Genomic DNA, 16019 nt, shown 5'->3' with positions numbered 1-16019 from the left:
TTTCCAGGAGCTCCAGCCCCACCACCTTGCCCTGCTCAGTGACAGGTTTGGAATCCAAGAGAGAAAAGAAAAGTCACAGCGGGTTTGTAGCACCTGTGCTCACAGAGCAAGTGACAAAATCAATCATAAATATCCTAATTTGCGTCTGGATGTCCTGCCAGGGTGCTGAGGGTGCTGAGCTGATGGTGGCAGAGGTTCCTGACGTGTTCTGAAGGTCCCAGGTGACTCAGGCCAGGTTTCCTGGTTTGGAGTCCCAGGGAGAAAAATAAAGTCACAGCGGGTTTGTATCACCTGTGCTCACAGAGGAGGTGACAAAATCAATCATAAATGTCCTAATTTGGGTCTGGGTCCTCTCAGGGTGCTGATTGCTGCTGGGGGTGCTGAGCTGATGGTGGCAGAGGTTCCTGAAGGTCCCAGGTGACCTAGGCCAGGTTTCCTGGTTTGGAGTCCCAGGGAGAAAAGAAAAGTCACAGCGGGTTTGTATCACCTGTGCTCACAGAGGAGGTGACAAAATCAACCATAAATGTCCTAATTTGGGTCTGGGTGTCCTCTCAGGGTGCTGGGAGTGCTGAGCTGATGGTGGCAGAGGTTCCTGAAATGCTCTGAAGGTCCCAGGTGACCCAGGCCAGGTTTGCCGGACAAAAGCACCCCCAGATGGAGCTCCGTGTCCCTCCTGCTCCTTCAAACCAGGATCCCTGAAAACTTTCACATAAATATCAGGAAATTGCAGTTTCCTGCACTGTTACACGTCTGTCTCCCTTCCACACGTGAATATTTCCTCATTTATTGCCGTGCTTTTGTCACCTGGGTTCTTCTCTGGGCATTCTGGAATTTTCTCTGGGGTTTCCAGATTCTTCTCTGGGGTTTCCACGTGTTCTTCTGTTACATATTGCATGTTGGATTTGGGATTTCCCGCTAAAAAACAACACGTATTTATTATTTATTATCCATAACTATTATTATTATTATTATTATTATTATTATTATTATTATTATTATTATTATTATTATTATTATTATTATTATTATTATCTAGTATTTGGTATTAATAAACACAATGAAAAAGAATAATAATTATTATATTTATTTATTTGGTTGTTTATTTATTTATTTGAAATCTAGTATTTAGTATTAATGGCTCCCACCTGCCCTGGCCACAGTCAGCAGCAAATAAATAAGCCAAGAAATATTTATTATAATTAAATAAATAAGCATTATTTATTATCATTAGCTATTATAATATTAATTGAATATGATAGTTATGATAAAATTTATAATATTATTATGGTAATTATTTATTATAATTAAACAAATTATAATACAACATTATAACTACTATAATGTTGTATACAACATTATAATTAAATTATAATACAACAAGAATTATTTGTTATAATTAAATATTAGAACATTAATTGAATATTAAAATATTATAACATTTATATTATTATGATGATGATAATTATTTATTATAATTAAATAAAACAAGAATTATGTGTTATTAAAAACAAGAACATATTTCCAAGAATATGTTAATTAAAGATTTTTACCTGGTCCGTTCTTCTCATGGCCTGGACTCTCTTCATTAGATCTGGATTTATAACTCTCCAGTGTTTGCTCTGAAACATCATTTTCTGTGGAAAAAACCCACAAAAATGAATTTAAATTAAATTATTTAAATTTAATTAAATGAAATTTAAAAAATTAAACAATTTAAAAATAGAAATTAATTTTAAAATAATTAAATAATAAAAACCGCATACATTTTAATTATGTGAATGAGAGTTTTTTTTTCCATTATTCCTTCTCACACTTTGCCTTGAGCATAAAAATTCTGAGAGAAGAGTCACAAAATGAGGATTTCTCAGCCTGACGGAGATCACCATTATCTCACAAAAATCCTGAGAGAAGAGTCATAAATTGGGAATTTATCAGCCTGACAGAGATCACCATCATCACATAAAAATAATGAGAGAAGAGTTAGAAATTGGAGATTTCTCAGCCTGACAGAGATCACCATCACCTCACCAAAAAAAATCCTGAGAGAAGAGTTAGAAAATGGGAATTTCTCAGCTGGACAGAGATCACCATCATCACATAAAAATCCTGAGAGAAGAGTTAGAAATTGGAGATTTCTCAGCCTGAGAGAGATCACCATCATCTCTCAAAAATCCTGAGAGAAGAATCATAATTTGGGGATTTTATCAGCCTGAGAGAGATCACCACCATCTCATACACCGTTATCTCCCAAAAATCCTGAGAGAAGAGTTAGAAAATGGAGATGTTTCAGCCTGACAGAGATCACCATCACCTCACAAAAAAAAAAAAATCTCATAAAAATTCTGAGAGAAGAGTTAGAAAATGGGGATTTATCAGCCTGAGAAAGATCACCATCATCTCACAAAAGTTGTGAGAGAGGAGTCACAAGATGGGGATTTTATCAGCTTGACAGAGATCACCATCATCTCCCAAAAATCCTGACAGAAGAGTCCCAAAATGGGATCTCATCAGCCTGAGAGAGATCACCACCATCTCATAAAAATCCTGAGAGAAAAGTTAGAAAATGGGGATTTTTCAGCCTGAGAGAGATCACCATCATCTCACACACCACCATCTCATAAAAATCCTGAGAGAAAAGTTAGAAAATGGGGATTTGTCTGCCTGAGAGAGATCACCATCATCTTATACACCATCATCTCATAAAAATCCTGAGAGAAAAGTCAGAAAATGGGGATTTGTCTGCCTGAGAGAGATCACCATCATCTCACACACCATCATCTCATAAAAATCCTGAGAGAAAAGTTAGAAAATGGGGATTTCTCAGCCTGAGAGAGATCACCATCATCTCCTACACCATCATCTCACAAAAATTGTGAGAAAAGAGTTAGAAAATGGGGATCTCATTACCTTGACAGAGATCACAGCATCTCACAAAAATCCAGAGAGTCCCAAATTTGGGGGTTTCTCCCTCTGAGCACCCCAGGGCTGGCCTTGAGCCCCCGATTCCTGTTGCTCACCTCTCTTCCACGCCCCGTGAGCTTTCTTCAGCTTCACCATGAACAGCAGCACGATGACGAGCAGCACCAGGACCAGAGCAGCCACCAGCATGGGCAGCAGGAGGTCCTTCTCCTTCCTCAGGAGCCCTTTGGATTCGGGATTTTGCTCTGTAAAATCACACAGGTTTGCGCTGTTAAATGTGCTGGGAACTCAAAGAGAAATCATTCACCCCAATGATGCGTTCCTGAAAAATCAAGATTCTTCCCTGTAGGGGGAAATCTGATTGGAGCAAAGAGATATTTTTGCAGTTATGTGTTCTTTTTACTTTTATATGTTTCATTTAAAATATGTTATTTATTTATATTATTTATATATAAAAGGAAATATTTATAGTTTTCCTTATATATATTTATATATGTATCTATGTATATATGTATCTATGTATATATGTATCTATGTATATATGTATATATTTATATATGTATATATTTATATATGTATATATTTGTATATGTATCTATTTATATATGTATATATTTATATATTTGTATATTTGTATATTTGTATATTTATATATTTGTATATTTGTGTATTTCTTTTTCATTTTCTTTAGTTATATCTGCTTTTTCCTTCCCAAAATCTTCCAGTGATCCTTTTCATCACTTACACCGGTTCCTAGAACAAATTGATTTTTCCAGCTGTGCTCCCCAGAATTTCCTCCCTGCTACCCCATTCTATTCTTTTAAGATTTCCTAAAATCCTCCTCTTTTGCTACTGCTTGAATTCCTCTCTTTCTGCAGGAACTGACAGGACCAGAGCACACAGCCTCGAGCTGCACCAAGGGAAACGCAGGTTGGATATCGGGAAAAGGTTTTTACAGAAAGGGTGATAAAGCTTTTTACAGAAAGGGTGATAAAGCTTTTTACAGAAAGGGTGATAAAGTTTTTTACAGAAAGGGTGATGAATTCTGGAATGTTCTGCCCGGGGAGGTGGTGGAGTCCCCATCCCTGGGTGTGTTTAACAAAGCCTGGATGTGGCACTGGGTGCCAGGGTTTGAGTTGAGGGGTTGGGGCTGGGTTGGACTCGATGATCTTTAGGGTCTCCTCCAACCTTGCGATTCTGTGATTCTCTAAATTCTGTGAGTTCTGTGATTTTGTGAATTCTGTGAAGAATTGCTGCACAGTGCCATCTAGTGCGGCCCATCAGAGCATCCCAGCCCGGCTCCCACCCTGCTCCTGCCCTTTTTTCCTCCAAGGAGAGGAATTTTGGCAGGAAACGCTGTGCCCTGTGTCCCACACCGCTCTGGGATGTGCGATGGAACGCTGTGCCCGGCGGCACCTCTGTAATTCTCATTTCAGGTCTGAGAAATTCGGGTGGCTGAGACCGAACTCACCGCGCAGTGTGACACCCGTGAGGTTTGGCTGGGCTGGAACTGCTGGAATCCCTGGGGATGCCGAGGGGGCGGAAACTTCTGGATCTTTCGGGGATGCAGAAGGGCTGGAAAGTTCTGGATTCCTTGGGGATGCAGAGGGGGTGGAAGTTTCTGGGTTCTCTGGGGATGCAGAAGGGTTGGAAACTCCTGGATCATTTGGAGATGCAGAAGGGCTGGAAACTTTTGGATCTTTTGGGGATGCAGAGGGGCTGGAAAATTCTGTATTCTCTGGGGATGCAGAAGGGCTGGAAACTCCTGGATTTTTTTGGGATGCAGAGGGGCTGGGAACTCCTGGATCATTTGGGGATGCAGAGGGGCTGCTGGAAAATTCTGTATTCTCTGGGGATGCAGAAGGGCTGGGAACTTCTGGATCTTTTGGAGATGCTGAAGGGCTGGAAGTTTCTGGATTCTCTGGGGATGCAGAAGGGCTGGAAACTCCTGGTTCTTTTGGGGATGCAGAAGGGCTGGAAACTTCTGAATTTTTGGGGGATGCAGATGGGTTGGTACCTGCTGCATTTTCTGGAGAACTGGGAACTGCTGGATTCTCTGACGAGCTGGGAACTTCTGCATCCTCTGAAGGTCTGCTTGCTTGCTTGCAGCCTGAAGAAACCCGCCAAAAATAATGACAAAAATCAGAAGAGGCTTCGCCACTGAGCAGATCCTTGAAAAACCATCCTGCCCTGCTCCGTGCTCTGCATTATTTGGGGTTTTCTGCCCTGCTCTGGATTTTTATTGGGTTTTCTGCCCTGCTCCATGCTCTGTATTATCTGGATTTTCTGCCCTGCTCTGGATTTTTATTGGGTTTTCTGCCCTGCTCCATGCTCTGTATTATCTGGATTTTCTGCCCTGCTCCATGCCTTGCATTGTTTGGGTTTTCTACCCTGCTCCATACTCTAGATTTTTTTGATTTTCTGCCCTGCTCCATACTCTGTATTGTTTCTTGAGTTTTCTGCCCTGCTCCACGCTCTGGATTTTTTATTGGGTTTTCTGCCCTGCTCCAAGCCTTGCATTGTTTTTTGGGATTTCTGTCCTGCTCCGTGCCCCGAATTGTTTGGATTTTCTGCCTTGTTCCATTCTCTGTGTTGTTCATTGGGTTTTCTGGCTGATCAGGGGTCTCACTTCCAGTCCCACCCTCACCTTTCCTGCCCTCAGAATATTTTCCCTGCCCTTTGCTGCCCTTGCTGCTCTGAAATGAGGAATGAATGCCACACTTGGCTGTGGGGAGCCTGGGGCAGGATCTGCTGTTCAGCTCTGCCACCGATGAACAGCCCCAAACCCATTTTTTTGCCCCAGATTCCTCATTTCATTTAAAGACACATTTCTGTGTGTATCTGTATCATTTTCACCAGCTCAGGGCAGGAAATCAGAGAGCAGAGCTGCAGTACCCACGCTGGGAAGGTTCTGGAAGGCGAAAGATGCCACCAATCTCTGTGCCCCCAAATCCTCATTTTTTGCCCCCAGATTCCTCATTTCATTTAAAGACACATTTCTCTGTGTGTCTGGGACATTTTCACCAGCTCAGGGCAGGAAATCAGAGAGCAGAGCTGCAGTACCCACGCTGGGAAGGTTCTGGAAGGTGAAAGGTGCCACCAATCTTTGTGCCCCCAATTCCTCATTTTTTGCCCCCGATTCCTCATTTTAAAGCACCCACTCTTGTGGTGTATCAGGAACATTTTCACCAGCTCAGGGCAGTGAAATCAGAGAGCAGAGCTGCAGTACCCGGGCTGGGAAGGTTCTGGAAAGGGAAGGATGCCACCAATCTCTGTGTCCCTGATTCCTCATTTTTTGCCCCAGATTCCTCATTTTAAAGCACCCCCACACTTGTGGTGTATCTGTATCATTTTCACCAGCTCAGGGCAGTGAAATCGGAGGGCAGAGCTGCAGTACCCGCGCTGGGAAGGTTCTGGAAGGTGAAAGGTGCCAGCAGTCTCCGTGCCCCCAGCGCAGGGTGCCCGATGGCACAGCTGGCTGTCACTGTGGCTGGCACTGTCACCGCGGGGCTGTAGCTCAGCACCCTCAGGGTGCTCCTGCTGCTCCAGCTGCTCCCATCGGCGCCCAGCTCGTGCCTGGTGTCACCTGCAGGCCCGTGGGGAGAAAAAAAAAAAAATTAAAAATGAGCCAGGATAAAATAAAAGAGAATAAAATAAAAGAGAATAAAATAAAATAAAAGAGAATAAAATAAAATAAAAGAGAATAAAATAAAAGAGAAAAAAAATAAAATAAAATAAAATAAAATAAAATAAAATAAAATAAAATAAAATAAAATAAAATAAAATAAAATAAAATAAAATAAAATAATAAAACAAATGGAATGGAATGGAATGGAATGGAATAGAATGGAATGGAATAGAATTGAATGGAATGGAATGGAATAGAATAGATTAGAATAGAATAGAATAGAAAAATAAAGTGAAATAAGATAATAAAAAAGAATAAAATAAAGCAAAAAAATAGGATAAAAGAGAAAAAAATAAAGTCAAGTAAAATAATAAAAAAATAAAATAAAAGGAAAAAATAAAAATAAAAATAAAAAATTAAATATAATAAAATAAAAAGAATTTAAAAAAATAAAAGCAAAAAAGAATAAAATAAAAAAAATAAAAATAAAAATAAATAATTAAAATAGAATAAAATAAAATAAAATAATAAAATAAATAAATGGAAAAAATAGAATTCAATGCTGGAATTCCAGGATTTTGGGTTCAATTTATCCCTGTGGAATCCAGTGCTGAAATTCCAGGATTTTGGCTTTATTTTATCCCAGTGCAATTTAAATGCTGAAATTCCAGGATTTTGGGTTTGTTTTATCACTGTGGAATTTAGTGCTGAAATTCCAGGATTTTGTGTTCAATTTATCCCAGTGCAATTCAATGCTGAAATTCCAGGATTTTGGCTTTGTTTTATCCCAATGCAATTCAATGCTGAAATTCCAGGATTTTGGGTTTGTTTTATCCCTGTGGAATTTAATGCTGAAACTCCAGGATTTTGGGTTTTATCCCAGTGCAATTCAATGCTGAAATTCCAGGATTTTGGGTTCAATTTATCCCAGTGCAATTCAATGCTGAAATTCCAGGATTTTGGCTTTATTTTATCCCAGTGCAATTCAATGCTGAAATTCAAGGATTTTGGGTTTTATCCCAGTGGAATTCAATGCTGAAATTCCAGGATTTTGGGTTTGTTTCATCCCAGTGGAACTTCATGCTGCCTGTTCCCCAGAGCCGCAGCCCTGAATCACAGACCCAGCTGATATTTCCCCCTCCAGCACCTTTAACCACCCCAAAACAGCCCAAACCCCCCAATTTTAGTGCTCCAAGACCCTTTGATCCCTTACCTGGGAGCTCAATGCCATTGTCCAAGAGCCAGGAGATCTGGGGCTGGGGTCTGCTCCCCCGGGTGTGACAGGAGAGCTGGATGCCCCTTTCCTCATCCTGGGAGATTTCCAGCACTGGGTGGGAAGGAGGAGCTGAAACGGGGAGATTTGGGATCAGTTTTGGGGCATTTTCTACTCCTTTTCATCAGCATTATTTCTTTTTTTCATCAGCGTTATTTCTTCTTTTCATCAGCATTATTTCTTTTTTTTCATCAGCATTATTTCTTTTCTTTCATCAGCATTATTTCTCCTTTTTTTTTTTTTTTATCAGCATTATCCGAGGGTGTTGCAAGCCCCCGGCTGGGTTATAATCAGCATGGACTCCACGATCCGGAAGGAATGAAGGCCGCTTTATTATTAGAAATAATTATTATTAAATTATTGATTACTATTGAAATAATTTGTTATTACAGTTCTTAAGGAAACAGCGGAAACCCTAAGATTTTATTGTTAGAAATCTGCAGTTTTTATGGAATACCTAAGACTTTATTACTAGAAATTTACAGTTCTTATAGAAAAAATTAAAACCTAAGATTTTATTATTAGAAATCTACAGATCTTATAGAAAGCTGAGACTTTATGATTAGAAATCTAAAATTCTTATGGAAACAATGGAAAACTTAAGACTTTATTACTAGAAATTTACAGTTCTTATAGAAAAAATTAAAACCTAAGATTTTATTATTAGAAATCTACAGATCTTATAGAAAGCTGAGACTTTATGGTTAGAAATCTAAAATTCTTATGGAAACAATGGAAAACCTAAGACTTTATTACTAGAAATTTACAGTTCTTAGGGAGACAATTAAAACCTAAGATTTTCTTATTAGAAATCTACAGATCTTATAGAAATAATGGAAAACCTAAGACTTTATAATTAGAAATCTGCAGTTTTTATAGAAACAATTAAAACCTAAGATTGTATAAATAATGGTTACAGAGAGATAATAATTGTTTGAATTTTTAAAATTCTTTGAATTGTTTGAATTTTAGAGAACCATATCTATAAACACTGGTTACAGAAAGAGAGACAATAATTATATGAATTGTTTGAACTCTTTGAATTCTGGAGAACCATATTTATAAATAATGGTTACAAAAAGAGAGACAATAATTATTTGAATTCTTTTCCTCTAAGCTCCTCACAGCTTCCCAGGATTTTTCTGGGAAGGATTTTTCTGGGAAGGATTTTTCTGGGAAGGATTTTTCTGCTTTCTGCGGCCAGAGAGCTGCTGCCACAGGAGGGGACTGAGCTAAAAGCAAAACGGAAAAATTGATGCAAAAATTGTTGGAAAATTTGATGTAAGAATTCAGGTGTGGACTTGAGGAGCTGGCTCTGTTCTGCCCCAGGTACAAATCCCGACCAGGGGAGGGAACTCACCCAAAATCTGCACGTTCTGGCTCCGGGCGCTGACGTGCCGGGTGTAGCGCAGGCAGCGGTAAATTCCCTCGTCCTGCAGGGTCAGGTTGGAGAGCTGGATGGACAGTTCATCCCTGGAGTAGCGCAGCAGTTTGTACCTCCGGTCCCTCAGAACTGCCCCAACAGAAAATCCGGCTCAGGAAAAAAAAGCTTGGTGTGGTAGGAAGGGGACCAGGACACCAGGTGGCTCATCACAGGTCCAGTTTATGAAAGAAAGCATCAAACGCTTTTATACAGCAAATAATGAGCTCATGAATATTCTGTAAGCCAAGCAATCTATTGGTTAAACTATTCCGTGAACTCTTCCCCATTCCTTAGGGGTTACATCTCCCTTTTCTCATGTCTCTTTCACCATTTGTTATCCTACAGCAGCCAGGCCCAAGGACACGCTGTCTCACAGGTGCAGGACTTGGAATCAGTCACGGCTTTGCACTTTCCCATTCTCCAGTCTCCTAAATTTCCCAACAGTGGCTACATGTATCTATAGTAACATGCACATACCTGAGCCTACCAAACCCAGCTGCATGCGTGACATCCATTTGCCATTTCTCATTCATTGCTAAACCTCGAGGATTAACTCTGCAGCCCAGACCTATTCCCCCGTTACGACAGCTGCATATTGGACATGCCGTGACGATGGCCTTGGCTTCTGAGAAGCCCAAAATCAAAGTTCCTCGCCAACCCTTTCGCATTTTGATGATATCTACCATGGGCTTCTCTTGCCAATGTATGCTTATCAACAGGACAAGAGTTATCAATGGGTAAGGTGACCAATTTATCTGCACGCTCATTCCCTTCTCCTAGGCCCTGGGACCACTTATTTTATTTATTTAATTTTAGAATGAAATACTTAATTTATTTAATTTTATAATGAAAACCTAGAGGATTTGACAAGGAATGCTGAATGCTGCACAGGGGGAAGGCCAAGGCTCTCCTCACCCTGCATTTGAACCAAGAGGAGGAGAGATGGGAGAGGGGGACACAACTATTCCTCTCCAGGATTTCAGCTTTTCTCTTTTCCATCTATTTGAAAGAGATTATATGATATTTAAAACTAATACTAATGCTACTGCTACTACTAGTTACAATAATAATAAATTATATTTAATAATATTATGTTATTATATTTTTCACAGTTCTTTAGTGCAGAACTCTAAACTCCACACACAGTGGGAGCTGCTGCTTCCCCATTCTGGGCAAACCCAATAATTCCTCTCCAGGATTTCAGCTTTTATATTTTCTATGTATTTGAAAGAGATGATTTTATATTTAATACTACTACTACTACTACTACCAATAATAATAAAGTATATTTAATAATAGTATATTATTCTATTTTCCATCTATTTGTAATCCAGCAGTTCTTTAGTGTGTAACTCTAAACTCCACACACCGTGTGGAGTTTCCCATTTTGGGCAGACACAACGATTCCTCTCCAGGATTTCAGCTTTTCTATTTTATATTTTCCATCTATTTGAAAGAGATTATATTGTATTTAATACTAATGCTGCTACTACTACTACTACTACTACTACTACTACTACTATATTATGTTTATTAATAGTATATTATTATATTTTCCATCTATTTGCAATCCTGCAGTTCTTTAGTGCAGAACTCCAAACTCCACACACAGTGGGAGCTGCTGCTTCCCTGTTCTGGGCAGACACAACAATTCCTCTCCAGGCCTGGCAATCAAGGACACCTCACTGCCTCAGGGCCCAGAGATGGAAACAAAAGGGAGTTGGGGGCAGCAAACTTGGGGTCAATGACTTCATCAGCTGAAGCTGGAATTGGCAGATTCACCCCCAAAATGCAAATGGACCAAACTTATAAAAGTGTGAAAACCCGTGACCCACTGTCCATTTTTGGGTGGGTTTCGTCTGCTCTAAATGTACCTGAAATCCCTTCAATAAACAGAAAGGCCCTTCAATAAAGAGAAAAAACAGTGGTTTTTACTATTTTAATTTTGTCAGGCCTCTGTATTTAGGTAGCCCCAAGAGGCCCCAATTTCTGGTGACCACAGAGGACCCTCTGGACCCAGCCACAACCTCCCCTGTTGGCACCAGGGTGGCAGCAGGGCCAGCTCAGCGTCCCCAGCGCCAGCCCCCGCTCTGGTTTCACACTTACCCTGCTGGGCATTGAGGAAAATGGTGAAATTCCGAGGGTTCAGCCACTGCAGGGTGAAGTTGTGGTCGCTGAGGGTGCTGAAGGTGCAGTTCAGGTTCAGATTTTCTCCTTCCTTCAGAGCCACAGAGTCACCGGCAGCCCCTGCAAACGCCCCTGCCGCGCACCAGGGGGAAAAACAAACTGGAAATTGTGACACGGAGCAAAGCAGGGATGTTTTGCACAGAGTGATGTGTTAATTTTCCTTTTTCTGCAGTGGTTTTTAAAATATTTCTACATTTCCAGTATGGTTGTAGGGATATAAATAGATTATTTTCATTGGACAGGTCATCTGTGTGACAAAGGTTTGGGGTATCCGCCTGCCGGCATGACCTGATTATTAATTATTAAATAATTATTAAACCAATTTTAGTTATTAGCCAAGAAAGTATTTCATTATTAGCCAATACAGAACTGAAGCAGACCCATTTCATGCACTGTGTTTAAACACAGACATTCAATTTTCACTTATTTCATGATTATAACTAAATAATATTTAAGGTCCCTTCCAACCCAAACCATTCTCTTATTTTGTGTCCCATTTGCTCTGGGTGTGACTGAGCAGTGAATGATTTCCCAGCACCTCTAAAAATGAGGCTTTTTATTCAGAAATGAAACTTCTTTTGAAAAAAAAAAAAAAAAACCCCAAACCTGGCCTGGCAGAGGTTACTAAAATGAAATTATGAAATTTCACTCTCTCTTCTCCCAGCTCATTTACAGGCTGGCAGTAAAATGTATTTTTCCTCTCCAGCCATTCTAAGGCAGATAAAACACTTTGTGAGAATATTTGATGATAATTTGAAAGAATTTTGCCTTCTCCAGACAAAAATACCCTGGAGAATTCCAACATTGCTGCCTTGGAGCTGGGTAGATGGGCAGCGGGAGAGTTTTGTTCTCCTTCCTGTTTTGTGTGTTTTGATTTGATTTTCCATGTGGCTGTCGGCTGCCGGTTCCCGCTGCAGTTTGGGGAAATGAATCTTTCGGGGCTTTGGGGAAGATTATTTAAAAATTTGAGGTTTGTTTTTTTTTTTTTTTTTTTTGTCAGGAATTTTGCTTTTGTAATCAAAAGCTGGTTCTGGAGGTACAAAAATTTTGATATTTGTGCCTCCAGAACCAGCCTTACCTCCCTGTAGGACAGTTCCCCGTGGGGACTGTGGCTGTCGGAGGAGCTGTGGCAGGAGGTGAGAGTTGTTTGGAGGCAGCTGGGGCTCTGTGCGGTTTCTCACAGCCCCCTCGGGTATTTCTGTCCCCGTGATGGTTTCCTGTCACCCGTGGGGACATCGCACCTCTGGGGGTGACGGCAGCCAGGCCGAGCAGGAGGAGCTGGGGGTGTTGCTGCTGTTCCAGCCCGGGGCAGAAATGGAATTTCCACGGGGAAACCACTGGGAGATGGGGTTTATTTTTATTTATTTTATTTTTATTCACAGCGTGACTCACAGGGCAGCTCTCCCCAGCGCAGGGGCTCTGCTGTGGTCGCCAAATGTGGGAATGTCCCCGTGGCAGCTCCAGGGCCGGTGGCTTTTGTTCCACCTGGAACAACCACTCTGCCACCGAGGAGAGATCCTTGGGCAGAAGGAGCAGCAGTTTGGGGTGGGATTGCAGGAGGCTCTGAGGGCTCTGCTCTGGCTGCTGCTCTTGCAGCCCCCAGGAAGTGGCTGAGCTGCTTGCACTGAGAGCGGGGTGCAGAGTGAGCTGTGAGCCACAACCACCCTGCTCAGTGAGTTTGGTGCAGTTGTCTGTGAGATTGTAACCCTCTATCGTCCTATTTACTGATTTTGGTGCAGTTGTCTGTGAGATTGTGACCCTCTATCGTCCTATTTACTGATTTTGGCGCAGTTGTCTGTGAGATTGTAACCCTCTATCATTCTATTTACTGATTTTGGCGCAGTTGTCTGTGAGATTGTAACCCTCTATCATCCTATTTAATAATTTTGGTGCAGTTGTCTGTGAGCCTGTAACTCACAGAGCCAACCCTTTTAATGAGTTTGGTGCAGAGTTATCTGTGAGATTGTAACCCTCTATCATCCTATTTACTGATTTTGGTGCAGTTGTCTGTGAGCCTGCTACTCACAGAGCCAACCCTTTAAATGAGTTTGGTGCAGTTGTCTGTGAGATTCTAACCCACAATCATCCTCTTTAATAATTTTGGTGCAGTTACCCGTGAGCCTGTAACTCACAGAGCCAACTCTTTTAATAAGTTTTGGTGCAGTTATCTGTGAGATTCTAACCCACAATCATCCTATTAATAATTTTGGTGCAGTTACCTGTGAGCCTGTAACCCTCAATCATTTTATTTAATGATTTTGGTGCAGTTGTCGGTGAGATTCTAACCCACAATCATCCTCTTTAATAATTTTGGTGCAGTTATCTGTGAGCCTGTAACCCACACAGCCCCCCCAATTAATGGGTTAGTTTTGGTGCAGTTATCTGTGAGATTCTAACCCACAATCATCCTATTAATAATTTCGGTGCAGTTACCTGTGAGCCTGTAACCCTCAATCATTTTATTTAATGATTTTGGTGCAGTTATCTGAGAGTCTGTAACCCACAGCCACCCCAATTAATGGGTTAGCTTTGGCGCAGTTTTCTGTGAGATTGTAACCACAATCATCCTATTTAATAATTTTGGTGCAGTTACCTGTGAGCCTGTAATCCACAATCACCCCATTTAATGAGTTTGGTGCATTTATCTGTGAGATTCTAACCCACAATCATCCTATTAATAATTTTGGTGCAGTTATTTGTGAGCCTGTAACCCACAGAGCCACCCCATTTAATAATTTTCGTGCAGAGTTATCTGTGAGATTGTAGCCCGCAGCCACCCCATTTAATGAGTTCTTTTTGGTGCAGTTATCTGTGAGATTCTGACCCCAAATCACCCCATTTAATGAGTTGTTTTTGTCCTGGCTGCTGACCTATGGATGGAGCTGAATTAATTCTGGAAGCCAAGGCAGCAGCTACAAATTCATCCTGCAGAAAACCTGAAGTGCTTTCCTTTTCCAAAAGACTTTGCAAGTTCTCCCTGAGTTGCTCGGACTTCACACCAAAAAGGACAAATTTGGATTTCTGACCCAGGCAAAGCAAGCAGTGGCCCCCTGCCCAAATTTAAGGCAGAATCGTTGGATACCCCAGAGCTTTGTCACCCAGGAATAACTCGGTGTCACTGATCCTGGGTTTGGGACTCGGTGAGCTCACTGGCCCCTAAATGGGGTGACAACTCCTAAATGGGGTGACAAAACTGGGAATGGGGTGATGTCCTGGTTCAGAGCAAATTTAGGAGAGAACCCCCAGAGTGGTTCCTCTAGAAAAGCAGATCCAGTTGGCCAGGACATCAGGATGGGACAAAATTGGGAAAGAAGTGACAAAACTGGGAAGGGTGACAAAACTGGGAAAGGTGACAAAACTAGAAATGGGGTGATGTCCTGGTTCAGGGCAAATCTGGGAGAGAACCCCCAAAAGGGGATCCTCTAGAAAAGCAGATCCAGTTGGCCAGGACACTGGGACAGGACAAAATTGGGAAAGGAGTGACAAAATTGGGAAAGGGACGCCAAAATCGGGAATGGGATGACAAAATCGGGAATGGGGTGCCAAAATCGGGAAAGGGGTGTCATTACAGCTTTGTGACCCCGGTGCCAGCAGCACAGCAGGACTGGGGAGGAGAGCTGAGCTGGGCCGAGCTAAAGCCGGGCTTACCTTGCAGCAGGAGCAGCGGCACGGCGAGCAGCGCCCCGGGCACGCTCATGCTGGGCTGGGCTGGGCTGGGCCGGGCTGGGCTGAGCCGGGCTCGGTTGAGCTGAGCTGAGCCGGGCTGGGCTGAGCCGGGCTCGGTTGAGCTGGGCTGAGCCGGGCTGGGCTTGGCTGAGCCGGGCTCGGTTGAGCTGAGCTCGGCCGCTCTCGGTTTCCCCTCCGCGCTCCCTTTTGAGCGCAGCCCGCCCTGCCCGCACGCTGCCCCCGCAGGAACTCGTGGGCGGAATTTGAGCGCTGCCCCCGAGCCGGGACCGGCTCAGCTCGGGGAGAGGGAAAAAAAGGGAAAAAAAGGGAAATGTGGGGCTGGGTCACTCTGCTGCTGGGATGAGCCGGGATTCCGTTCCCAAGGCAGCGCTTACCTGGTGGATGCGGCAAAGCTGCGTAAAAACCAATTTTAATTTTTTAATCCATCCGTTTTAAATGCCTGGATTATAAAAAATGACTCTTGTGGATGCTGCAAGGCAGTTTAAAACCCGTTTTAAATTATTGGATTTAAAAAAAAAAATCAATTGTGGAAGTGGCAAGGCTGCCTAAAAACCCATTTTAAATGCCTGGATTATAAAAATGACACTTGTGGATGTGGCAAGGCAGTTTAAAAACCTATTTTAAGTTCCTGGATTTAAAAAAAAAAAAAAGTTACTCGTGGATATGGCAAGGATGCTTAAAACCCATTTTTAACACTTGGATTTAAAAAATGACACTTCTGGATGTGGCAAGGCTGCTTAAAACCCATTTTAAATGCCTGGATCATAAAAATGACACTTGTGGATGTGGCAAGGCAGTTTGAGAACCCATTTTAAATCCTTGCATTAAAAAATATCACTCGTGGATGTGGCAAGGCTGCTTAAAAAAACATTTTAAATCCCTGGTTTATAAAAATGACACTT

At 41.8% G+C, this 16019-nt stretch overlaps 1 protein-coding gene across 1 annotated transcript; it reads right to left on the bottom strand.

The window, feature by feature from the left end:
• Positions 1-550: 550 nt before the first annotated feature.
• CRTAM (cytotoxic and regulatory T cell molecule) lies at positions 551-15127 on the bottom strand. The gene is made up of 9 exons (XM_063178305.1): positions 15079-15127; positions 11350-11502; positions 9181-9333; positions 7761-7892; positions 6317-6505; positions 4391-5029; positions 3018-3164; positions 1551-1634; positions 551-915 (listed from the first exon to the last, which is right to left on the bottom strand). The coding sequence occupies exons 1-9, from the start codon at positions 15125-15127 to the stop codon at positions 743-745; spliced, it is 1719 nt and encodes a 572-aa protein (XP_063034375.1). The 3' UTR covers positions 551-742.
• Between the last annotated feature and the right edge of the window lie 892 nt (positions 15128-16019).

This window comes from Melospiza melodia, chromosome 29 (assembly GCF_035770615.1).
Source record: "Melospiza melodia melodia isolate bMelMel2 chromosome 29, bMelMel2.pri, whole genome shotgun sequence".
Taxonomy (NCBI): domain Eukaryota; kingdom Metazoa; phylum Chordata; class Aves; order Passeriformes; family Passerellidae; genus Melospiza; species Melospiza melodia.
Note: the sequence above shows the minus strand (reverse complement) of the source record. Positions and strands in the feature narration are given on the sequence as shown.